This window comes from Saccostrea cucullata, unplaced genomic scaffold, assembly GCF_032062105.1.
Source record: "Saccostrea cucullata isolate Sc308-1 unplaced genomic scaffold, CSIRO_AGI_Scuc_v1 ctg289, whole genome shotgun sequence".
In the NCBI taxonomy this organism is placed as follows: domain Eukaryota; kingdom Metazoa; phylum Mollusca; class Bivalvia; order Ostreida; family Ostreidae; genus Saccostrea; species Saccostrea cuccullata.
In genome coordinates, this window is record NW_026933175.1 from 50054 (window position 1) to 77871 (window position 27818).

At 35.1% G+C, this 27818-nt stretch overlaps 1 protein-coding gene across 6 annotated transcripts; it reads left to right on the forward strand.

Moving 5' to 3' along the window:
• Window positions 1-435: 435 nt before the first annotated feature.
• LOC134237488 (GDP-D-glycero-alpha-D-manno-heptose dehydrogenase-like) lies at window positions 436-25987 on the forward strand. Of its 6 annotated transcripts, XR_009985837.1 has the most exons (4): window positions 436-751; window positions 3065-3193; window positions 22834-23950; window positions 25778-25987. XR_009985837.1 is itself a non-coding variant. In XM_062719571.1 (3 exons), exons 2-3 carry the CDS (start codon window positions 3070-3072, stop codon window positions 23790-23792), a joined length of 1083 nt encoding a protein of 360 aa, XP_062575555.1. In that variant the 5' UTR covers window positions 436-751; window positions 3065-3069; the 3' UTR covers window positions 23793-24012. The 6 variants fall into 6 exon arrangements, 5 of the variants coding, with proteins under 5 accessions (XP_062575555.1, XP_062575556.1, XP_062575557.1 ...); XM_062719571.1 differs by lacking the exon at window positions 25778-25987 and having other exon boundaries at window positions 22834-24012; XM_062719572.1 differs by lacking the exon at window positions 25778-25987 and having other exon boundaries at window positions 3065-3184; window positions 22834-24011.
• Window positions 25988-27818: the final 1831 nt, after the last annotated feature.

Sequence of the window (27818 nt, forward strand, 5' to 3'; positions counted from 1 at the left end):
CCAAAAGAATAGTGAAATGTATACCTATATACCTGTATAACAATAAAATGACACCAGTGAGTATGTTTAGGTCTAGAAATGGGAAAAGTACATTTTGGCATTTTTATACAAATTTTGTATAATGTTTCGTTGATCATTTTATAACATTAGCACTAACTTTTTTTTCCACAAAGCATTGGGGGGATTTCAGCTTGGTGAGGGGGTACCACATAAGCTTGGTTGTCTTTTTTTATATTAAATGTTCGCAAAATAATTAGGACCTGTCCCTCCCGTGCCCCTCCCGTTCCTTCATGGGCCCGTGATGTAGTATCACGTACGATCAATAACCCTAAGTAATGAAATATTATTTGAAGTCTTTCCTCTTTACATGTGCCAAATTCATTACACACGTGTGTATGTTGTCTCTGAGACTTCCAGTCACAGATGTTCAGTGACTCTCTCTCTCTCTCTCTCTGTCTCTCTCTCTCCGCTTGTTTTACACACGTCGTGTGCAAGAACGAGGAAGATAACCCCCTGACCAGGATATTAATAGTAACGACCGCATTTTTCACGCTTGTGCAGGCTTTGAAAATCAACAAAATCATGTTTAATTCATGTGTTTGTGATCTACATTTACTCAGGAGCTGAGAAGAAATTGGATCTGAATCCCACTGTCTGAATATTGTGTCGGCTGAGCAGGACATCTCATCAAAATAACGCGGATCTACTTATTATATTTAAATGTTCTGCGGATTATTAACCCTTCTATGAGGTATGTCCTCTCTCTCCCCATATATCTCTCTCTTTCTCTTGGTATTCTGCTGTTACGCATTCTCCGGTAGGTTCATGGTCACGATTTAGGTTTGAATTAATTATACCCAAAGATAATTAACGGTGTGTAAAGTGCTCTGTCATGCTATCGGATTTTCTCTAAAGTTCGCGGGGGAAAGGATAAATGTACACGAATTGATTTTTTTCTTATAAAATACAACGCATTTCATAACGGTTGACTAAATCCAGTATTGCACAATCCGCTGAATATTTTGTATTTTTATTAACACCTTCGTTATGTAGGCAATAATAGATGGAGGCGCGGATCAAGATATTTTTCAAGAGCTGTATATATATATATACATGCAAGCTGTATACGTACTAGATTTTGTGTAGGTTTAACTTTTATCAATTTAAACTTAATTTATAAAATAACTTGTGTCTCCATCTCTGCTGAATCCACTTATCTGTAAATATTTGTATCGAACGATTTTGAAATGTGCAAACACTAACTTTATAGCCAGCACTCATCAAGACGGTTAGCAAATTGATTTATAAATATGATGGAAGATACGAAATCTCCAGGATTGCGTATTGTTATGGAAATAAGCATTTATTCTTATCATACACATGTATAAATTATGTCAACATCAAAGTATAGACATATAGATATAACTTAAGCTAAACAGCTAATAAATGAACAATTATTTATCTCTTTCGTCAAGTAACAAACAACGACGGTTTGAAAACAAGGCCCTTCAAAAGAGTCTTTGTTCAACATCCGGCTGTTAGATAATATCATGAGAGCGGAAGATATATCTATACGTCACAACCCAATTTTTTAGCTCACCTGAGGTGAAAACCCAAGTGAGTTTTGTCTGTCTCGTCCGACTGTCTAGCTGTCCTTCTGTCTATAAACTTTTTACATTGTCAATCTCTTTTCCAGTGACATTTGCCAAATTTTAACTGAATTTCTCAAAAAAGCATCCTTGGGTATAAAAGGGAATTCAAATTTGTTCTATTGAAAGGCCACGCCCTCATTCGAGGGGCGATGTAATTCAGAAATAGTAAAAATATAGTGGCATGTTTTTTAAAATTTTCTCAAGAACCACTATGCCAGGAAAGATAAAACTTAATATCCTCAAGCAATGTAAATTCAAGTTTGTGCAAATCATGACCCCCAGGGTGAGGGCGGGGGTACAACAGACGAGCAATGTTATCATTGAGTCAAATTCTGACAGACGTTTTTCATACTCAACGAAAATCCATTATTTACACAATGAATTGACGACGGATTTCCCGATCATGACAAGGAGCACACGGCGGGTGTGACCGGTCGGCAGGGGTCGGGATGCTCACTCCTCCATATGGCACTTGATTCCACCTCTGATGTTTGCAGGTCCGTGTTTGCTCTGCTCTTAGTTTGTATTGTTTGGACTTTTGAGCTTGAATACTGTTTATTATCTCCAAATACATTGTATTTCATCTTAGAAAACAATGGTTGTATACAGTTTGCCAATGCCTTTTCTCTGAAAGTGTAAATGAGTGCGGTTATAGGGAGGGGGTAGTATGATACATCTGACGTTTTCCACAAATTTTTCATATATGTTGATATACATAAGTATTTTAGGTGCCAGGAAAAAGGTTTTCATGGAAAACGTCAGATATTTCGGACTAGGGAGGTTTACTCCATGTATGTAATTCGGAGTTACCTTCACTTGTGCTAAATTACACTATGTGTAAAAAAAAATGTATTACCGAATCAAGTCTATGTGAGGCAAAGTCCCTGCTTTCAAGGCAAAGGAAGATATACCCATTACATTCGGATAAACGTATTCAAAGTATTTTTATTATGAAAAAATTATAACGAATTGACTTCGTTTAAACGAATTCTTAATTTGTTTTAACGGATACAATTCTGAAATAGAATTTAACATTTCAGTTTTACAGTAAAATATAATGATTTGTAGAATTCATTGAAACGAATTTTCTTCTTAATAACAAAAAATCACTTTATTCTATCATTCTTAAAAATGTTGTTATAAACTGTGGTACTCAGAATTAATGGATGTAAACTAAGAATAAACGGATGAATGTTGCAATACAGTTCTGGGAATGTCACCAAGCGGACTAAAAACCCTTCGGATTTGATGATCTGTTTGTGTATTCTGGGCGTTTTGAACCATTTGCATAGTGCTTAGTTTTTTTGTTTGAAAAGGTTAAAACTGTTTATTCTCTAAAGTATTTTTTTTAAACACGAATTGGAGTGCTTTCAGTACTTTGATTTTAAGTCTTATGTTTTATTTCTTGGTAGAAAACATGAAGAGGTTGAACTCCACCACGTCGAATTCAGAGACAACTGAGAAGAGATATTGTCAACGTGAAGATGACCCGATGGAAAGTAGCCCTGCCGTCCGGAGTGAATCAAGTACATGTACATACGGTGATTTCATCATTTTTAGCTCTACTGATCAGAGACCAGAAGAGCTTATGCGATAATAATGCGTCCGTCGTCCTTCCGTCTGTCTGTCTTTAAACAATTTTTCAAAATGCTACTCCTCCTACAGTTTTTGGTCTGATTTCAATATAACTTGGCACACAAGTAGACTATACTAAGATACATAATTCTGTGCATCGGTTTCTGATTTCGATGAACGGTGTTGCCGTGGTTACTGAAAATAGAAATTTCTGTGAAATGCTTTCAAAATGCTACTCCTCCAACATTTTTGGTCTGATTTCAATATAACTTGGCACGCAAGTAGACTATACTAAGATACATAATTCTGTGCATCGGGTTTTAGCTCACCTGAGCCGAAGGCTCAAGTGAGCTTTTCTGATCACATTTTGTCCGTCGTCCGTCCGTCTGTCCGTCCGTCTGTAAACTTTTCACATTTTCGACTTCTTCTCAAGAACCAATGACAATTTTAACCAAACATTACAAAGCATCCTTGAGTGAAGAGGAATTGTATTGTTAAATGAAGGGTTTTTCCCCTTACAAGGGGAGATAATCAAGAAAAGACAAAAATAGGGTGGGGTCATTAAAAAATCTTCTTCTCAAGAACCACTGGGCCAGGAAAGCTGAAACTTATGTGGAAGCATCTTTGGGTAGTGTAGATGTTAAATTGTTAAAATCATGACCCCCCAGGGGTAGGGAGGGGCCACAATAGGGAATCCAATTTTTACATGGAAATATATAGAACAAATCTTTAAAAATCTTCTTCTCAAGAACCACTGGGCCAGGAAAGCTGAAACTTATGTGGAAGCATCCTTGGGTAGTGTAGATTCTATTGTTAAAATCATGACCCCAAGGGGTAGGGCGGGGCATCAATAGGGAATTCCAAGTTTTACATAGAAATATTTAGAACAAATCTTTAAAAATCTTCTTCTCAAGAACCACTGGGCCAGGAAAGCTGAAACTTATGTGGAAGCATCCTTGGGTAGTGTAGAAATTAAATTGTTAAAATCATGACCCCCGGGGGTCGGGCGGGGCCACAATAGGGAATTCCAAGTTTTACATAGAAATGTATAGAACAAATCTTTAAAAATCTTCTTCTCAATAACCACTGGGCCAGGAAAGCTGAAACTTATGTGGAAGCATCCTGGGGTAGTATAGATTCTAAAGTATTAAAATCATAAAAGGGAAGGGGGTAGGGGGCACGATAGGTTCAGCAAGAGGGGAAATCTGGTAAAGAACTGCATCACCCAAGTTACTCAGGTGAGCGATGTGGCCCATGGGCCTCTTGTTGATTTTGATGAATGGTGTTGCCGTGGTTACTAAAAATAGAAATTTCTGTGAAATGCTTTCAAAATGCTACTCCTCCTACATTTTTGGTCTGCTTTCAATGTAACTTGGCACACAAGTACACGGCGGAGAATTTCGTCATGCGGGAAGGACACACAAAAAGCAAATAATGCCCCGCTTCGAATAAGAAGTTATATTTTTGCACTTATAAAAATGAATATTAAATCAGTATCCTGCCTAAAGTATGAAAGAACGTCATACAACAATAAACAATGTACGTTTCTTGAAAACCTTATTGTTCCAAACACTTCGACACAGTTTGAAAACAAGTGAGAAAAAACCGGGATGTGGGGTACACATTTTAAAAATTGACCAATTATTCGCATGTCCAGATGTATATGCCAGAAGAGATAAAACTTAATTCCTCAACATTTTATTCTTCCGCGTTTACACTAGAACTAATATTTTTAAAACATCCTGATTTTTTAAATAGTTTATTATGCTTTAATTATCCAAGAAAAAGGTATAAATCATTTTGTTTTCAGAAATGATGTAGGGCACACCAACACTAAAACGGATATGGGACACACAATAAGTTACTTTCAAATTGAAACATCGAGCATTCATATCTTAAAGTTTCTATTTAAATGACTGCCGTTTGATAGTATATGAACAATAACCTGTACAACTCATCTTTGTAATACTCCTCCAAATACTTGATTCACCTCTGGTTTGCTTGTATCCATACAAAAATTATAAGTTGAAAACGCTTGGTCTGTATCCTCAACAAAAGCTTCCAACATGAATTTGAAATTTTGACTTTTATTAAATTTCATGTAGAAATTTACCGGTGTTCACTTCTTCAGATCCATAGAAAGAGGGAGGGGGGGTCAAAGTCCGGAGATTGTGTTTATTTTATGATATATCTATTTTAAGTTACACGACATCCGCCCCCCTTTTCTCTGAAAGTGTAAAAAGAAACACGAAAAACACACACACACATACAAACGTTTCACGAAAAAGTTTTTCATAGCTTATGTTGCTTACTTTATTGCTTGTCAAAATAGTTTGGAGTCAGAAAATTTTTGGACTTTGTGAAAACTCCCCCCCCCCCCCCCCGGTGGGGAGGTTTATCCATGTATCAGTAATTTGCTTGTTAACTTGTGACTAAATGGGGCGGTCTTTGTATGAGGCCGTATTACCGAGGCCCCGTGTCACAGCAGGTGTGGCACAAAGATCCCTGCTGCTTAATGGCAGTGGAAGATAGGCCTAAATTTACAGCCCTTCACCGGCAATGGTATTCTACATATTTTGAAATATTATGGAGAAAACGTTAAACAGCATACAATCAATAAACGAATCCCCCCCTTAATTTGTCCCGAAAAAGTTCTTAAATCTGCAAATTGGTATTAAATAAGATTTGACACTAGCATGTCTTTTAAAATGGGAAAGATAATCAAGAACTTTTTTGTCAAATTATTTGCAACAACTGACCTTCCAGGTGATAATAAAAATTTATTTTCCCTACACAGTGGTCTAAAAATAGTCGGGAAATTCCAAATTGCAACAAATAGTTACTCAGAATTAAAGCTATTTTATTTGCTCCTAGCTTGCACTCAGGTGAACATAATATACAGTTAATCGAATGTATGAAAGTGGTTGCCAGTGATGGGCAGGGCCAGAACAAAAATTGAAGTTAAAAATTGTCTTTTCGTGGGTGCCAATCAAAGGTTTTTAGCTGTCATTTTTCTCTGATAATGACCCCCCCTTCAAAACTTATCATATAAAAGAGCTTGACATTATTTCTTTTTCATGTATAACTACTAAAGTACTTTTTACAACAACAAAAATCCCAATTTATTCTGCTGGTAATGTTTATTTAAGCCTGCTCCTATCATTGCTTTTGGCTAATATTCCAGCGAATGTAAATAAGATGGCATGAACTGCTTTATAAGTACGTAATATTTAATCACCGATTCATACATGTGTCTTTCCTGATATACTTTATTTTATCAAATAAAATATACAACATGACTATCAAGATAGTCATGTTGTATATTTTATTTGATAAAATAAAGTATATCAGGAAAGACACTTATGTATAATAAAACAATAATTTTTTTTTCAATTAATACGATGATTTTAACTTCGAAGTACAATTATTCAATTTTGTCTTTTTTTCTCAAATATATGGAGTCGGTAATTAACTATTAGAATTTTGCAAAGAAGTTTGTCAGCTGTTGCAAATATTTGAGCATAAGAAAAATTCTAATCTCCGCTTCCTATCAGCTGACAACGGTAGAGTTACCGACAAAGATCTAATAAAAACAAACACTGAATATGCAAATACAGAAACTTTTCGAACTCCTCCACACAAATCAGAAAAAGAAGTTCTGACTCCAAAACATTTTTACAAGCAAAGAAATTAAACAATCAACCTCAAAAAGCTATTCTATGTGTGTTTAATTGGGTCTGGGTTGTGTTACTTAACACAAAAATATCGTAGAGTACGTAAAATCATATACATAGACTCCGGACTTCAACCCTCCTTTTAGATATGCACATGTAAATACTAGTATCTTTCAATATGACATTTAATATAAGTCAAAATATAAAATTCATTTTGGCAGCTAATGAGCTTTTGTTGAGGATCAGACCGGCCATTTCAACTTATAATATTTGAATTCAAGGGAATTCCAATTAAAGAATTTTCTGACTCCAAACTATTTTGACAAGCAGAAAAGTAAGCAACAAAGCTAAAAAAAAAAAACTTATATCGTGAGTTTGTATGTGTGTCTGTGTGTGTGTGTGCTTTTTTTTTTAAAATGTTTGACCCCCCAGGGGGGGGGGGGGCACAATAGTCGTGTAATTTTTAAATAGATATATATAAAATAAACACAATCTTTACCCCCCCCCCTCTTTCTATGGATCTGAAGAAGTGAACACCGGTAAATTTCTACATGAAATTTAATAAAAGTCAAAATTTCAAATTCATGTTGGAAGCTTTTGTTGAGGATCAGACCAGCGTTTTCAACTTATAATTTTTGTATGGATACAAGCAAACCAAGGGAATCAAGTATTTGGCGGAGTATTACAAAGATGAGTTGTACAGGTTATTGTTCATATAATATTAAACAAGTCATTTAAAAAACTTCTAAGATATGAACCACTGTTTCAATTTGAAAGTAACTTATTGTGTGTCCCATATCCGTTTTAGTGTTGGTGTGCCCTACATCATTTCTGAAAACAAAATGATTTATACTTTTTTCTTGGATAGTTAAAGCATAATAAACTATTTAAAAAATCAGGATTAAAAAAAATATTTTCTAGTGTAAACGTATAGAACAAATCTTTAAAAATGTTTAGTACATCTGGACAGGAATAATTGGTCGAATTTCAAAAATGTGTACCCCACATCCCGGTTTTTTCTCACTTGTTTTCAAACTGTGTCGAAGTGTTTGGAACAATAAGGTTCTAAAGTATTAAAATCATAAAAGGGAAGGGGGAGCAAACGTACATTGTCTATTGTAGTTGACGTTCTTTGGCATACTGTAGGCAGGATGTTGATTTAATATTCATTCTTTATAAGTGCAAAAATAGAAATTTCTGTGAAATGCTTTCAAAATGCTCCTCCTCCTACATTTTTGGTCTGATTTCAATGTAACTTGGCACACAAGTAGACTTTACTAAAATACATAATTCTATGCATCGATTTTTGATTTCAATGAACGATGTTGCCGTGGTAGCTAAAAATAGGATTTTCTGTAAAATAATTTAAAAATGCTATCACAAATACAGTTTTAGTTTGATTACGATATAGTGTGGCATGCAGATAGACTACACTATGATACATTATTGTTTTTATTGTTTGTTTTTTTTATGAATGATGTTTCCATGGTAACTAAAATTGAAAACTCTGTAAGATTTTATTAAAAGCTACTTCTACAGTTGTAGTCTTATTGCGATTTCGCCACAAAATGTGACTTAATCAAGGATCATTATTCTATTTATTGCTGTTTTAAAGTTTAAAGTCCCATCTGCTGCTTTTCTCTTCCTTTGTTAAAAGTATAAACCAGTAGAGCTACAGTCTCGACAGAGACTTCTGGTTTTCTCAAATAAAGGGTCACGCCAAATTGAAAGAAAAGTGAAAAATACGGCAGGTGACTGTCGTAAAATTTATCTGCTGCTGCTGATTCAGCCAAATGATTCAGGTGAGCGTTGTGACCCATGTATTGATCAACTCTCCATCGTTTAAATATATTATTTGGTATGCTTGATGAATATTCTCAAGACAGTTCTATAAAAATCGAAGCGAAGCATCATATCGACCGCAAACGAAGCTAATCCATTTTCTCAAAGTGGAAGAAGCAACGCTTTACTTTTCAAAACAAGGGTAATGCAATAATTGCAACATAAATTTAAAAAAATTCCAATTGCACACACATACACTACACTGAATTTGTAAATGAATTTTATTTATCAATATATGATAGTATCATATACATTGTAAATGTCACGAAAATGAACATGGGTCAAACTTTCTTCGTCCTGACAACGCGGATGTCACGTGATGACGCCATTGATGCGGACTGAAGACGAAATGAAATCGATGAGTCCGTTCAGCTTTAGCATATTCAAAGCAGTTTTTGTTAGTTCTACCAACGTTTTGAATTTTATTTCTTCATTACCTTTTCCATTGTAATCATTATCCAGAAAATCATTACAAGATCATACTTTCACACTTGGACCATTGTTAATGAAATATATATTATACACCTCCTTTTATATCATTAATAAATAATAGTAGCTATTAGCTATCTAGTAAGAAATAATAATAAACAAGATGTGTTTGTGAAACACTGATGCCCCCGTATGGCAGCTTATGGCTAGGGTTGAATTCTCTCAAATGCATGTCAAACTCTAATGGTCAAGTCAAAAGTGTTGGAACCCAAAGGATTCGAAAGGAAGGTCTTGTTACAAGGATTACACCTGTGAAATATGAAAGACCTAGTTAAATCTGTTCAAAATTTATGACCAAAGTTAAAGTTTTTAAAAAGTAGGTCAAACTCTTAGGACAAGGTCAAACATATTTATATCAGCTGAAAGGTCTTGTCACAATAAATACACATGTGAAGTAAGAACGCCTTAACTCCAACTATTCAAATTTATAGCCAATGTTAAAGTGTGGTTTTTTTTTTGTAAAAGTAGGTCAAACTCCAAGGTCAAGAGGTCAAATTTGGTGGTACCCAAAAAAAGGTCTTGTCGCAAGGAATACCCTGTGAAATATGGAAATCATAGCCCCATCCACTCAATAGTTATGGGCTAGGTTAAACTTGACAACAGGCAGACAGGACAAAAACAAAATACCCCCAGGATCTTTCGATCCGGGGGCATAAAAAAAATTGAAAGGTAATATCAAGGTAACTGTATAGCAGAGAAATTAGAATTTGTCTCAGACTGCAAATTGTTATCCAACTTATTCCCATAGCTCCCTTTCTAAGGAGAAAATTCTTCAATATGCCAGTTTTAAATACCAGTATGTTTAATATTCATAACAATAAAGATGATTTTGAATTACCATATACCTATACTGAATCCTAAACATCATAAATCTTTACAGAAGTGCAGGAGAAATTTCAGGAGTATTTTAGAACAATATATCGATAGTGTAAACCAGAGGTGGATACTTAAAAAAAATCCAAGGAACTTCAAAAAAATTTGAAAGCACAAAATTTAACCAAAGTCAATGGCATCAAAACGCACCACTTTGCAGCACTCTATACAACTATTTCCAACGATAATTTTCAGCCCAGGTCAAAGGTTCATATCTTAAGTCAAAAAATATATATTGTAATAAAATTACTTAGAAAACAAACAGTTCCAAAATGAAAATACTCTCAAACTTTATATCAATAGATATCTGTAATATTTGTAAGCAAATTGAGAGTTTCAGTTCATAAAGAATGAAAAATTTACAGACACTGATGATCAAAATTTTTGATTTAGTCTGTCTGTTTCTTAATCCTGCGGCAAGCCTTTCTAATATCAAAGACAGCTGTTTCTCTTTATACCTTGTCGTTGATGCTAGTAATTTGCAAACTTATTTTGTTATTTAAAACATTCAGATTGTATAAACAGAAAATATGAAGATCTGAAGATGAAATTAAAAAAGATGATTGAATTTTTGTTTTACAATATCTATGTAGTTCTTTCAACAATTTGTCGGAAATCCTATGGGTACCAACTGCGCCCCGTTTTAAAGATATTCAGCGCAACTCCTCATAAATCGCTGCACAGAATTTCGTCAAACTTTGCAGATATTTAGGACACAATTTGTAGATGTGCATATTACCTGGAAATTCCGATTCTTTCATTTTTTCCGGGATTTTCAGCAGTTTTGGGGGAGCGTGGGGTATGTGAGCTTGCTCACTTTTTCTTTCATTGCACTGAAATTTGTGTCTAATTAAAAATTACATCTACGACGTTTTCCCTTCAATATTTTTATCCAATTGATGCATGAAACAAAATGAACTCTAAGTCTGTTTAAAAAAAGACACTTTAAAATTGTGATTAAGAAAAAGTTTCAAATTGCTTCGCATAATCAATTATTTGACCTTTCTGCACTAATAAATGTGATTTTTCTGGCATTGAAAATTTAATAAGCAAGAAAATTATTTTAAAGTCTTAAACTTTTTCTGATTTTAAGCAAATAGGTCAAAGTTATCTTGAATATTTAGAAAAGAACATCAAAAGTGGGGGTATATGATATAAATTTTCAAATATTACTTAAAAGTTGTCAATTTTACGTTAAAATTGACTCAATTTTTTCCCGGATTTTCAGAATATATTTACTATATTTGTCACACTTTGTTGAAAGAATTCATAAGAAATAATTTAATAGATATTTCAGAACTAGCATAACACGTTTTACTGCAAAAAACAGCTTTGTGTGCAACCAGCATGGAGAAATAGGAATCCAAAATTAAAAGTACTGTTATAGATCAAAAGGGGAAAAACTGATCATTTTCATCTAAAAAACCTTCCGCCACAAAATATAGTCCCTAGCTTAATTCTACTTGAATGAAATTTAATCGCGGTTTTTTCATTGAATATACTTCAATTTGCATTTAATGTTAGAACTTAAAAAAAAGATGCAGAATTTTATCAATAAAGGACATGATCAAAATCCACTCAAAATCTCAGGATCGAACGTCCTTAAATAATGTATAAACTATTGTAGATAGACGACTGGTTTTTAAACTTTTATTTTTAATTCTCAAAACACCATAATAGCAAGCAGGTAATATTACGGTGTCTATAATTAAAAAAAATGAAAGAATTATGTGGTGTACAAGTATTTATATTTCATAAACCCTCTGCTTACTCATATAAAATGTTTCTTTAACTTTATTTTCCAAAAGAAAAGTATATGCTAAATAAAATACAAACAATTTTATCATGGCTTGCGGGACAAAATTTGACAAAAAAGGCACTTCAACTTGACAAATTTAAAAAGGAAAAATAGACATTTGTGTCATTAAGAGTTCTGTCTTTTATCAGAGTATCAATGTACCTTAAAACCTCCGGAAATAATTGTCGTTATAAACATCGTGAATTCCCCGCTGAGGAAATAAATGACACGAGTTTTCCATCCGTGATGTACACCGGATTCGACATCTAAACTGTAGAAGTAACAAGTAAGTCTGATAGGTATTGTAATAGATCGATTAATTAAGAATTGAAAAAAAGTGTGAAATAGTGTCCTCATCTGGCGTCTGTCTGTCTGTAAACCTTTCACATTTTCAACTTCTTCTTAAGAAACAGTTGGCCAATTGTAACCAAACTTGGTACAGAGCATCTTTTGGTGAAGGGGGGTTTACCTTGTCAAAGGGCCGAGTCCCTTACAAATAGAGATAATCAAGAAAAGATAAAAATAGGGTGGGGCCATTAAAAAATCTTCTCAAGAGACACTGGGCCAGAAAAGCTGAAACTTATGTGGAAACATTCTGGGGTAGTGTAAATTCTATGTTGTTCAAATCATGACCCCCGGGGGTTGGGCGGGGCCACGCTAAGGAATCAAAGTTTCACATAGAAATATATAAGAAAAAACTTTGAAAATCTTCTTCTCAAGAACCAATGGGCCAGGATAGATAAAACTTATGTTGTAGCATCCTCAGGTAGTGTAAAATCAAGTTTGTTCAAATATTGACCCCCGGGGGTAGGGCGGAAATCCACAACGGAAATCCAAGTTTTATACATAGGAATAAATAGGAAAAATCTTTAAAAATCTTCTTCTCAAGAACCACTGGGCCAGAAAAGCTGAAACGTATGTGGATCATCTTAGGGTAGTGTAGGTTCTAAATTGTTCAAATCATGTCCCCCGGGGGTTGGGCGGGTTAGAAACAGGGAATCCAAGTTTTACATTGAAATATATAGGAAAAATCTTTAAAAATTACCTTTCCAAGAACCAATGGGCCAGAAAATCTGAACTTTATGTGGAAGCGTCCTTGCGTTGTGTAGATTCTAAATTGTTCAAATTATAACCCCCATGGAAAGGGTGGGACTACGACAAGGAATCCAAGTTTAACATTGAAATATATAGGGAAAATATTTAAAAATCTCCTCAAGAACCACTGGGTCAGAAAAGCTGAAACTTATGTAAAAGCATCTTTGGGTATTGTAGATTCTAATTCTTCAAATCATGACTCCGGGGGTAGGATGGGGTCACAAAAGGTATTACAAGGGGGGAACTCTGGTAAGAACAGTATGACTAAAATTACACAAGTGAGCGATGTGGTCCATGGGTCTCTGATTTGTATTCTAACGAAACATAATGTATTAAAAAAATAAGAAATCTTCTTCTCAAGAATCACTGGGTCAGTAAAGCTGAAACTTATGTGGAAGTATCTTTGGGTAGTGTTGATTCTAATCATGACCCCAAGGGTAGGATGGGGTCACAAAATATTTCTATCATTTCCAACCCCCCTTCCCTCTCATTTGATCATACCATGAAATAAAATGGATTTTATTTTACTCTACTAAATTCTTTTAAAATTATCTTTAGAAACATTTTAACCTGTCACGGAGCACAATTAACTGCTTTAATGTATTTACGCATGCTTTTATTGCACTGAATTCAACAGGAAAGGTCCGAAGGTCTCAAGGATGGTTAGAAGAAAAATCAAATTTTTAAGAGAGTTCCGAAAATAAGTTTCCGAAAGATCATCATCATAAAGAAGAAAGCACTGCGTATAATACTCTGTCTACATCATAACGAAATGCAAAATCTACCGCACGGAATGTTAACATGACCGGATATAATACTTCTGATATATCCGATCCTTAAAAGGAAATAATTTTCTAACCTTATAAAATATCCATCCTGTATTAAATACTCTGAAACTAATGACTGAGAGAAATTTTCAAAATTATAATTACCCGGACAGTAATTAATTAATTAAGAATGAATTAAGGACTATGGAAACAAGCAAATTTTTTAAAATGAAAATTCAAATACTATGAATATAAAAAAAATGCTATGGTGGAAAAATGTATATAATTATTAAGAATAGAAAAACGAATAAAAAATAATTTTTCACTAGATACATTTTTTTAATGAATTTTATTGATTAAAAGCAAAGAGGGATAATTCTTCAAGGGCGGGTCAAGGTAAACAAATTAGAACATCTCGCTCAAGATTTCATATTGAGACTAAAACATGAAGATTATGTCTCCATATACTGAGTTATCAGCCAATACATATCTGTTTTGCATTCAGATTCATTGAATCTGAGGCTATTATGGATCGGATACCTTAACCATAATCATCATCTTGATAACAGAAATATTACATATAATGATGAATATACTGTATATTATGTGATAAGTACATTTCTTATAATGTTAGAACTACCTCATATAATGTTAAAAGCACTTCATACATGTATAACGATAAAAAAAAAACTCATATACATGTACATATAATGAGAGATGTACATAATATAATGACATAACTACATCATATAATGAAAGAAGTACTGCATATAATCACAGAAGTTTTTTTTTTAAAAATCCGGAAAAAAAATTCAGGATGAGCTGTCAGAGTGGAAAAAGGGCCAGGAACGACCCGTAGTCGTCAAGCAGATTGGATTTCTTAACTTGAATAAATAGAACAAACAATCCGGCTACTGAATTAGTTGCGAGATTTTTCTGGCCAAGCCCAGATCTATTTCTTTAGGTGGGTCCCTCCAAAACACGTTGCCATCCTGGTGCTTTTTAGTTGAGGTAGGGAAATTTTTTTCCGGATTTTTTTTTTTGACGATAAAAACTTCAGACTCCTGTGATATAATGAAAGTTGCACACGATATAATCCTTTTTAATCCTCATATATGACAGTCTCGGCGTTCCAGACAATCGCATCATCTCTGCTCTTTCCGGCAGAGGTCGGAAAAACAATCTCGAATGTATTCACTCGGAGCTCCTTGGTTGGCTCGTACCTCGCACACTAACGAAGCGTAAAGGAGTCAGCCGAGGATTGCCGATTGGAATGTATTTACATCACCGGATGTTAAAAATTCATACATTTTCTGTTTAATCAAATATAGGATAGACGGAGTTAGAAGTCCCTTCTATAGTATATTTTTTTATGTAATATCAATATATTGAATAAGGTTAAACTCCATATTCCACAGAGAAAAGGTCTCCACTCTCCATGCATTTTTAAAAAATCGTGAAAAGTGGGATTATCATGGCTGCTGCATAATACATTCGAGGTTGTTTTTCCGCTAGTTGGAAAGGCCTGAGAAGTTGCGATGGGCGTCTAAATGGTGGAGACTATAGTCGAGAAGATTTGCGAAAACTTATAGTCGGATGAAAGTCTTAACAAAAATGATACCCTTTTAAACTTTATCAATTCATCAAGTAAATGTTGGCTGCATAAAATATAAATTAATATCAGGCACATGCAACACCTATTTTCAAAAATGAATTTCACTTAAAGAATATGAAACATGAACTGTGTAACTATGCGTTAAGGGACCTGTCTTTTTTTCGATAATAAATGGTAGCGCATGGCGCAGTGGTTAGAGCATCTGCTCTAGAGTCGCGAAGTAAGGAGTCAATCCTAACGTCGCGGGTTCGAATCCCACTGTGGGACGTGGAGTCCGGTCCTTCGGATGATCGAGACCGTATAAACCGAGGTCCCTTGTCGCAGTAGGTGCTGGCACGAAAAAGATCCCTCCCCGCTCAATGGCCCTGAGTGCCGAGTATAGATCTCCACCGGCAAATGGTGGTGTCTCCATGTGAGTGAAAAATTCTCGAGATGGACGTTAAACAATTTACAATCAATCAATCGATAATAAATGATAGGCAACTTTTTATATAAAAATATGAAAAACATATATATTTTTAAAGATTCACTGTATGGAAGTAAATATATTGTGTATCTCGTAATTTATAAAGGGAAAGGACATTCTACATGGTGTAGAATCTTTTTTAATGTATAGTGTACCCTTAATTCTGAATAACCCCTCCTACCTCAATCCCCATACACCAAAACTTGAACTTACATGTATATGTATAGAGCAGCCCGGTCCTCCGGGCTGCAGTAATGTCCTTCGGGCTGAAATGATTTTTACTTTCTTATCGACAACTTCCCTTACTAAACCCTTTTTACACTGTACATGTCATGCATACGGGGTTATGTCTCCCAGTAGCGCGCGCTCTACGTATTAATATACAGTTAAAGTATATCATTTAAGGAGTTAGCAAGATTCAGTTCCCCAAGGCAAGGACTGTTTCCTGAGGCGCAGCCGAGGAAAATAGTCCTGGTCGAGGGTAACTGGAATCGTGCTACCTCCCTCAATGATATACTTTTTAAATGTTTCATTATATCGATACAAAAGTTAAAAAAAAGAGAATTACGAATGAGGGGAAATTAGCTTTCGGAGCGGGAATTAGCTCACTTGACTAAAGCACTGGGATTAGTCCAATAACATATTTTACCGATAAAAAGTAAAATCTAGAAGATTACGGATAACCGGGAATTACCTTCCGAAGCAGGGATTAGCTTACTGAGTATTCGACTTACGCACGGGGATAGGTCCATTAATAGTGATTTCTAGGGAATTATTCACATTTTACTACCTAATTTTTATATAGGGAAAAGTCAGTAGAGGTATAACAACAATTTCTAAAACCAGGCAATCTATTGACAAATAATTTAATGTAACAAGAGTACATGTACATGTACCAATTTCAAATTCAGATTATTTACCCAAAATATTGTAACCGTAGAGAGATCTTCTCTAAAACAAGGTATTGGGTACATTAATAACATATAATCAATATAATACTAGGGATGTCAGTTTTACTCAGGCGGCTTAGTCGAATATAGTCGAAATCCTTAATTAAATCGAACGATAGTCGAGAACTCTTTGAAATTAATTTTCCATGTCATTTTCACTAGTACTATTTGTCTTTTACAGACTGCAGTTTCTGACTGCTTGTACATTTATTGTACGCTATCACGATACATTAAAACGATGTATTTACATTCAGTGTAATTTTTTTTCTTTATGAAATTCATTATAAATCCATGACGTTCAAATCTCTATAACACACGCGAAACCTTGTAATCGCGCGTTAGAATACATAGTAGGAACTATGTACCCCAGAACCACTAGGCTAATTTCAACCAAACTTGGCACACGGTATCCTTGGATTAAGAGGATTCAAGTTTCATTGGAAGCATCCTCAGGTGGTGTAGATTCAAGTTTGTAGGTTGGGGCCACAACTGACGATCAAAGATTTAGATAGGAATATATAGGATAAAATCGTTGAAAATCTTCTCAAGAACCACTGGGCAAGGAATTTTTTTTTGAAAACCTTCTTTTTAAGAACCACAAAGCCATGTTTGGTCATATTTTTAAAAGCCATGTTTAATCATATTGATATGGAGGCATCCTCAGGTAGTACTAGTACAAAGTCATACTGGTTCAAATGAGGGCTCCCAGGGGTAGGGCTGGGCCACAATGGGGGGGGGGTCAAATGAATAAATAGGGAAAAATATCATCTGCTCAAACACAGCAAAGGCATTTGTTGTATGGAAGCATCATCAGGTAGTTAAAAATTTCAGAACCCCCCCCCCCCCCGGTAAACAACTCAGTACTGAAGTGATTTCTACTTTTATTTGCTAGCCAATGTGCTCAGGTGAGCGATGTGGCCCATGGGCCTCTTATTGTTGTGTGTGTGTGTGTGTGTTTTGTTTGTTTTTTTTTATACAAAAAATGTAACAACTATTTGATTTTTCTTTATTTATTAAATTTGCATTAAACGCGGTCTTATGGTGTTGCTGGTTGAGAATTTAAAATAATTGAGAGCTATAGTATTTACGTTTGTGATAGCGACCTTTTTTCTGCTTTTGCGGAGAATTTACAAGAGTGATTTCAATTGAAAAACGGTTGTCGGCATATATTGTGATGAAATATATTTGATGTTCCTTCACAAAAAAACAACTGTAGTTTTAATTAGCATAATTTAAACGAATAACCGACTAAAAAAAAAATTAGTCGATAGTCGCTATGATCAAACTTGATAGTCGAGTACTGCGTACTCGAATATTTGTCGATATCCCTACATTATATACAAACTAGTCAGAGATTCATATATACAATAGAAAAAAACACACGACAGAAGATTGAAAGATATAGATAAGAGAGGGGGAAAGTCTCGTTTAAAAAATCAATTCACAAGTTCTAAATACGATACAATGAACCTGTCGCCAAATGCTATCTATCATTAAATCTACGGATTTTTCTGTTTTCCTGATCACAACAAAAAGCTCATGGCGGTGTGACCGGTCGACAGGGGATGCTTACTCCTCCATGGCACTTGATCACACCTCGGATATTTTCAGCTCCCAGTTTTGAAGGGCGCTAAATTCACATTAAAGATTGTTTATAAATGGACTATTGAGCTAGATTACAACAGAACGCATAACTTGTTTTTTTTTTAATTCTCAAATACCATGACAGCATGCGGCTAATATTACGATGAAAGAATTGTATGGCGTAGAAAGATGGCAAGAATGAAGTTTCCTTCGGAGGAGCAAGGTCTTCAACAACAGACATGGACACACTCGGTGTCTTAATTCAAGTCAACACAGTTGTATGTTCGGAACTATACTTTCTTGCAAAAAACTTATACGACTGCAAGTTCGGATTTACAGATATATGAACGATGCCCCTCCATAATGCCCCCCTCCCGATTGTTTAAACCGTGCTGGGATAATCTCTAATAATTACAAAACGGTATCAGATATTGCAATAAATGTGTATATATTTTACTAATTAGAATTAAATTTATTGTGTTTAAATAAATATTCTCAGAATGTATGCGTGTTGAGGAGAGGGGTTATAAAAGCTAAATCGAGGGGAAGTGTCAAAGTAGTGAATGAAGTGTCTAAGTTTTAATAGTCATGTCCTCTTTTTTCACAAAATAGCTTATCACTGGTATCCATCTTTATAATTATACATGTATTGTCTGAAAACTTAAGATACTTATTGGATAAAATACCCCATTTTTTCGGACAATAAATGTAACGATGTTTATAACCTTACAAAGTTAATAGGCTTAGCTATTTAATTTCTAAAATAGACCGACTGTTCCATGCTTTGTTCTATCGGGTATAGATTTCTCAATTTTTCTCAGTAACAGGTCCCATGCTGTATTGATTTTGTGCAGACATGCATATCAATAAATAAAACGCATAACAACAGTTAATTTTGTAAATATTTATATAGTGACATTTAAAAATGTTATAAAACGCATAACAACAGTTAAATTTGTAAATATTTATATAGTGACATTTAAAAATGTTATATGGAATGGAACCGAACCATTTCTAAATCAGGAATTGCAGCATAATTAAAGTTCATTGCCTGTGCTTAAAAAATCCCAGTGCAGGTTATCAAATTATTTCTATAGCGTAGGCCAACCGTATAGCCTGACGTCGGTCTTTTTAAAACTGTCGAGTACCGTGCTGGGACTTCGGATTATCACGGGGTAGGAAACACATCAATTCTCGGCGGATATGTCCTTAAGTTCCTCAGGTAAGTTGTCAGAGGGTCCGATATAGGTGTAACAAATGGGAGGGGGCAGTTAGGGTAAGTTCCATTAGTCTCTACAGACAACTGAAGGAAAAGAGTCTCCGCGTATCTCGGGTAACATTTTAATCATGGCGGTTATTGACATTTCTTTCAGGACTAACGTGAACTTCGGTGAACAAGTAAACACATGATTATTATTCACAATAACTGTTGTGTTGACATTGTCATATAATCAGCAAAGAAAAAATGTCTGAGTTGGCAGAAAAACTAAACAAAAATAAAATAAACCAAAAAAATATATACTTAAATAATAAGTAGATATGTTTCAAACGGACCAAAATCTGTAGATAATAAATCGTATAAAATTGGTCAGCTTTGGTTTTCTAGTTAAATCAGGTATTTAGATTGCGAAATATATAGCGTCTTGCATTTAACAGTTTAAAAGGTAAACATTGGATCATGATTGAATGGTGTAAACAATATAAGTCCTAACAAAGCACTACAAGTTTATATTTTACAAGTAGAAAAAAGTTAAGAATTTTTTCGGGATGGGATAGTGCAAGTGCATAGTATAAGGTAGATCAGATCCCCCCTTTTTCGAAAATAATCTTTTGCTGTAAAACAGTTGAAGCTTTGTGAGAAATTTTATTTAGACGCTTTTGTCTCCAAACGCAGTTTCTTTCTTTTTTAAAATAGATTTTGGCTTTGGACAATATTCTAGTTCTGACTCATTTTTCCCACAACTTTCGCGAAAGCGATTGTACATTAAATCTCACTCGTCTGTCTCAGAAATTTTAACTTTGGTCATGACATTTGAATGAGAAAAGTCTAAAAGATAGGGATTTCATATTTCACAAGTACATTTACATGTGGCAAGACTTTTCCAAATTTAATAATATGAATTTTGACCCCGTGAACTTGAAGTTTGACCTACTTTTCAAAAAAAATTTAATTAATTTAAATTGATTTCAACTTTTAAAAGAAAAAAAAAATAGGATTTTCATATAATACTTGTATATTGCCTAGGACAAGGCCTTTCTTAATATGCCCTGCTTTTTGATCCTGTAACCTTGGCCTTAAAAACCACTTTTCAAAATATTTTATTATAACTTTTGATTGAAAAGAGACATGGCTTTCATATTTGAAAATTGCATTGCATGTGACAAGATGTTTCCGATATGCTATGATTTTTTGATCCCTTGACATTCATATTTGACCTATTTTAAAAAAATTGAACTTTTGTGATTACTTTCGAATGTCAAGTAATATGGCGATCATGTTTGACATAATATACCATAAATAATAGCAACTCACCCAATAAGACACCGAAAATGGGGGACCACAATTCTTTGAGTTTACTTGTTATTTACTGGAGGGGGGTAAAGTTTTAAGGCACCTTTTCTTCTTTACAATAATTTTATCTTTTTGCCCCAACTTAAAAAAAAAAGATGCAACATAATTGTATCAGGAAGTGCTTAAATGTAAAAATTATCTGCTAGAATACTTCACCCGGTATCTCTACAGGAATGTGCCATGTTCTCTTCTTATGTTAAGTTTTACTAGTATTTGAAACTGGTTTCATATTACGTATGAAAGTCTTTTTGTGCCGTTGGGATTTCAACAAAATTTAAATTGGAGCTTTTGGGCAGGTTTAATTCTGGTTCATTTTAATTTTTTGGGAGGAGAGGGGGGTTCAGTAAGGCACTTTTAAAACTTATACATATGCTCTTTGCGAGGGGATAGCGTGTTAGTCTCAAAGCAATATAAGACTCCGGAATTTCATTGCTAGGGTTCGAATACCATGAAATCCATATTATACTGATAGTAAAAGGATAATTTTTTCCGAGATTTTCCTAGATTTTTTTTCTTGGAATGTTTTGCTTATCATAATTTCATAAATTTCATAATGAGATCTTTACTTTTAGATCATACTAGTAATTTAATAGATTTTTCTTCAATATCTGAAACGGGGGGCATTCTGTACGCCTTGTTCTCCCTTCTTTTTTATATCAAAACTATTTGTTGGATTTTTACTCAACTAGTGTAAAATGAAAATTCAAAGTATGAAAGTCAAATTACTGAGTTGTAATTGTAAGACTTATTATTTGAATGACCTACTTTAACGCACGAATGCGGAAATATTTAAAGCTGTGTGGTTCGCAAGTCTATTGAATTTTTTTCTCCATGGAAATTATCATCTAGATCTTTTTATAATGTGTTAAAATGACGAAAAATCCTGTGTTTTACTTTGAAAAGAAGTTAAAGAAGCAAATCTTTAAATATAAACAAAACTTATGAATATTCAGCTTAAAAATCTTTCGAAAACGATCACGTAACCTGCAAATATTCAATACACAGAATCTGGGTCATCCCCCAACCCCACCAACCAGTGCCTGTTCCACAGAATCTGGGCCATCCCCCAACCCCACCACCCAGTGCCTGTTCCACAGAATCTGGGCCATCCCCCAACCCCACCACCCAGTGCCTGTTCCACTTCTTTTTATGTACGACCTACAAGTAAAGCTTTACATTTTAACATTTAAGAAATTACCAAGCTCTAAGGAAAGATATTATTTATTCATATTACCGTGTCATAATTACATGAAAAGTGTCTATGCGGGATAGATTTACTATAAATAAACATTTTCAGCAATAAAACATGCTATTTTGTATAGGTAGATGCTGTATTATAGGTTATGAATTCATTCAATCGTGTAAACTTTTCCTTTGAAGTTATTTGGAATTTCTTCGAGCTATTTCTCCTTCTCCGGGAATGAGACTGTGCTGCTTGTCTATGGTTGATTAAAAAATTATACACTTACAATTACAGTTAAATCTGCTTAGAACAAAGGACCATGAATGCAAAATTTTGATTTGATCCGTCGAGTTTCTTTCGCTCGTAGCGTAAATTCATTGTAGTCTTCACACTAAATAAACCTGATGGAATTCCTGTCAACTGTTCTAGAGCTATGGCCAATCTGTTTTAAATCAGATCCTTTGATTGAGAACTCAAACATTTAAATTTATTCTCTTAAATAAGTAAATTTTCTTTTACTACATTCTGTAATGGTATAATTATTGTAATATTGCAATCATCAGCAATAAATTTAAGGGTAATGCAGAAAGATACTGGGTTCTAAAAGAAAATATCGAACCTTGATCTCATCGACTTTTGTTCTTGTTCCGTCAAATTGTTCTTTGTTCATGGCATTTCTTTTTTTTTTTTTAATTCAGATATGGCGGAATCATCGCAATCACGTGGTCATGTTCTGTTAACCGGAGGAGCGGGATACCTAGGCTCTACGCTTATCCCTATCCTGTTGGAGCAGGGCTATGAGGTCACGATTTATGACATCTTTTTCTGGGGACCCACCTCTATGATTTCATATGCAGCCAACCCTAAGTTCCATATCGTCCGCGGTGACATCCGAGACAAACAGTTGCTTGCCGAACACATGCACGACAAAGACGCCATCATTCATCTGGCAGCCATTGTGGGATACCCTGCCTGTGACAAAGACCCGGATTTAGCGATTGACACCAATGTCATTGGGACCAGAAATATCGCCGAACTGAAAACACCGGATCAGAAACTGATTTACGCGAGTACAGGGTCTTGTTATGGAGCAGTAGACGGAATATGTACGGAGGAGACGCAAATCAGTCCCCTAACTCTGTATGGAAGCAGTAAAGCCGACGCCGAAAAAATGGTTCTGGCTGCGAATGGAGTTGCCTTGCGTCTAGCCACAGTGTTTGGTCTCTCACCTCGACTTCGTCTCGACCTTCTCATCAATGATCTGACGTACAAGGCCCTCACCCTCAAAGAATTTGACTTGTATGAAGGATCTTTCAGACGCACATTTTTGCACGTGAAAGATGCTGCGCGTGCTTTTGCATTTGCATTGAACAATTACGAAAAAATGAAAGGTGAGGCCTTCAATGTTGGCGACGAAGCCATGAATATGACCAAATCTCGCGTGGCTCAGCTTATCCAGGAACACGTGAAGGGGTGCGTCATTACGGAATCTAAGTCGGGGGAAGACAAGGATAAGCGAGATTACGAGGTCTCCTATCAGAAGATCCGCAAGCTGGGCTTCGGCTCCTCCATTTCTGTGGAGGAGGGAATACGAGATATGCTAAAGATCCTGCCACACATTGAAACTACAGATGTCTGCAAATTCAAGAATGTGTGAACAAAACTGATGTACGAAATACAGAGGATGTAATATATGTATGCTGTTCATAACTTTAATACTCCTGGAATTATTTAAGAAAGCAAGTGAAACAAGATTGATGGTGTATCCATTAGATAGACTGTCCTTTTTTTATTCCCTTTTTTATATTGGTTTTTGTATTCGTTTTTTAGCTCTACTGGTCAGAGACCAGAAGAGCTTATGCGATAGTAATGCGTCCGGCGTCCGTCCGTCTGTCTGTCTGTCTGTCTGTCTGTCTGTCCGTCTGTCCGTCTGTCTGTAAACAATTTTTCAAAACGCTACTCCTCCTACAGTTTTGGTCTGATTTCAATATAACTTGGCACACAAGGAGACTACACTAAGATACATAGAATAGTGCATCGGTTTTTGATTTCGATGAACAGTGTTGCCATGGTTACTAAAGATAGAGTTATCTATGAAATTCCTTCAAAATGCTACTCCTTCTACAGTTTTGGTCTGATTTTAATATAACTTCGCACACAAGTAGACTACACTAAGATACATAGAATAGTGCATCGGTTTTTGATTTTGATGAACGGTGTTGCCATGGTTACTAAAAATAGAATTTTCTGTGAAATTCCTTTAAAATTCTACTCCTTCTACAGTTTTGGTCTGATTTCAATATAACTTGGCACACAAGGAGACTACACTAAGATACATAGAATAGTGCATCGGTTTTTAATTTCGATGAACGGTGTTGCCATGGTTACTAAAAATAGAAATTTCTGTGAAATTTCTTTGAAACGCTACTCCTTCTACAGTTTTGGTCTGATTTCAATATAACTTTGCACACAAGTAGACTACACTTAGATACATAGAATAGTGCATCGGTTTTTGATTTCAATGAATGGTGTTGCCATAGTTACTAAAAATAGAATTTTCTGTGAAATTCCTTTAAAACGATACTCCTTCTACAGTTTTGGTCTGATTTCAGGATAACTTGGCACACAAGTAGACTGCACTAAGATACATAGAATAGTGCATCGGTTTTTGATTTCGATGAACAGTGTTGCCATGGTTACTAAAGATAGAGTTATCTATGAAATTCCTTCAAAATGCTACTCCTTCTACAGTTTTGGTCTGATTTTAATATAACTTCGCACACAAGTAGACTACACTAAGATACATAGAATAGTGCATCGGTTTTTGATTTTGATGAACGGTGTTGCCATGGTTACTAAAAATAGAATTTTCTGTGAAATTCCTTTAAAATTCTACTCCTTCTACAGTTTTGGTCTGATTTCAATATAACTTGGCACACAAGGAGACTACACTAAGATACATAGAATAGTGCATCGGTTTTTAATTTCGATGAACGGTGTTGCCATGGTTACTAAAAATAGAAATTTCTGTGAAATTTCTTTGAAACGCTACTCCTTCTACAGTTTTGGTCTGATTTCAATATAACTTTGCACACAAGTAGACTACACTTAGATACATAGAATAGTGCATCGGTTTTTGATTTCAATGAATGGTGTTGCCATAGTTACTAAAAATAGAATTTTCTGTGAAATTCCTTTAAAACGATACTCCTTCTACAGTTTTGGTCTGATTTCAGGATAACTTGGCACACAAGTAGACTGCACTAAGATACATAGAATAGTGCATCGGTTTTTGATTTCAATGAATGATGTTACCATGGTTACTAAAAATAGAATTTTCTGTGAAATTCCTTTAAAATGCTACTTCTTCTACAATTTTGGTCTAATTTCAATATAACTTCGCACACAAGTAGACTACACTAAGATACATAGAATAGTGCATCGGTTTTTAATTTTGATGAACGGTGTTACCATGGTTACTAAAGATAGAGTTATCTATGAAATTCATTTAAATTGCTACTCCTTCTAAAGTTTTAGTTTGATTTGGAAATAAGTTGGCACACAAGTAGACTACACAAAGATACATAAAATAGTGAAATGGTTTTTGATAAGTACAAACCAGTAGAGCTACAGTCTCGACAGAGACTTCTGGTTTTTCCCTTTACATTATTTTATGAGTATTTAAAATTTATTCGCTTGGCTGTTTATGTAAGGAAAGCTTATTAATGTGTTCTGACATTTGCGCTTAAAGTGCTTAGTTTACTTTCGTTCGTAAATTGATATCCAGTCATCAGTTATTTCTTTCCTGGTGTGTACTGTGTCTTTATGGAGTAAATAAAGGTTTTAATTCTTTTTATATCTCAGTGTCTTTGAGCAACTCTTTTAGGAATCCTCATGTATGGAACTTGAGGTGAGTTAAAAGGCAGTTCCTGTGGTGAATGCATCAATTTGATGTATATTCAGCGGATGATTGCCGTATGACACGTGTACAGATGTGCGTATGTATTTCCTACATTGATTTACATCCGATTATTTGATTATGTAAAGATACACTTCATCATGAAAATATAATTTGAAAAAATGAAAACCTTTTTCAATATTGAAAACAAAGTACCAATATTAAAAAAAAATATTTTATCCTTCTACCTGATCAATATATAGGGCTCACAGCGCGTCTGAACAGTCGACAGGGGATTCTTAGTCCTCTAGGGCACCTGATCCCAATCCCTGAGTTCCCAGGCCTCCGTGTTTATGCCTTTTCATATGATATTTATATTAAATAGATTTTTTTTGAGAAAGAACACTGTTTTAGCCCACTTGAGCTGAAAGCTCCAGAGAGCTTTTCTGATCACCCATTTTTGTCGTCTGTCCGTCCGTAAACTTTTCACATTTTTAATTTTTCTCAAGAACCACTGGGCCAATTTTAACCAAACGTGATACAACAATAGGCGCTTGACGTTACTTATTTTTCTTTTAATAAAAAAATATACCTATACCTAATAATAATACTATTAGGTATTGGTGTACTTTTTTAAAAGAAAAATAAGTAACGTCAGGTGCCTGTGGGTACAAAGAATTCTTTGGTGATGGGGAGTCTACAAAGGGAGATAATCAAGAAAAGACATAAAAGGGTGGGGTCATTAAAAATCTTCTCAAGAACGACTAGGCCAAAAAAGCTGATACTTACGTGGAAGTATGATTGGGTAGTGTAGATTCTAAATTATTCAAATCATGGCCCCGGGGTAGAGCATGGTCAGAATCAATAGGGAATCCAAGTTTTACATTGAAATATGTAAGAAAATTCTTTTAAAATCTACTCAAGAACCGTTGGGCCAGAAAAAAACTCATGCGGAAGCATCCTTGGGTAGTGTAGATTGTAGAAATTGTTCAAATCATAACCCACCCATCCCCCCGGGGGGGGGGGGGGGGTAGAGCGGTGCCACCAATCGGCAATCCTCGGCTGACTCCGCTACGTGCGAGGTACGAGTCATCCGAGGAACTCCGAGTGCGGTGCCACAATCGGGGATCCAAGATTTACATTGAAATATATAGGAAAATTCTTTAATTATCTTTATCTCAAGAACCACTTGGCCAGAAAAGCTGAAATATATTTATGTGGAAGGTTCCTTGGGTAGTGAAAATTCTAAATTGTTCAAGTGGGGGGGGGGGGGGGTAGGGTAGTGCCACAATTGGGGACCCAAGTTTTACGTTAAAATATATAGAAAAATTCTTTAAATATCTTCTTCTCAAGAACCACTTGGCCAGAAAAGCTGAAACTTATATGAAAGATGAAACAAGAATATCAGCAGTCTCGTTTTAAAGTCATCGTTTCGTGAGTTCTGTGGTCGATACAATTATCTTGTCAGTAAGTACAATTTATCATGAAGTCAAATTATGTAAACTGTTAGTCCATTATTTACACACTGAATTGTCGACGGAGTTTTCCGTTATTTTCCGATCATGACAAGGAGCACACGGTGGGTGTGACCGGTCGGCATTGGTATGCTCACTCCTCCATGGCACCTGATCCCACCTCTGATGTTTTGGAGTTCCGCGTTCGCTCTGTTCTTCTTTTGTATTGTTTCGTCGACTTTGAGCTTGAATACTGTTCGTTATCTCCATTCATATTACATGGAAGCATCCTTGGCAGTGTACATTCAACATTGTCCATTACAAAGGGGAG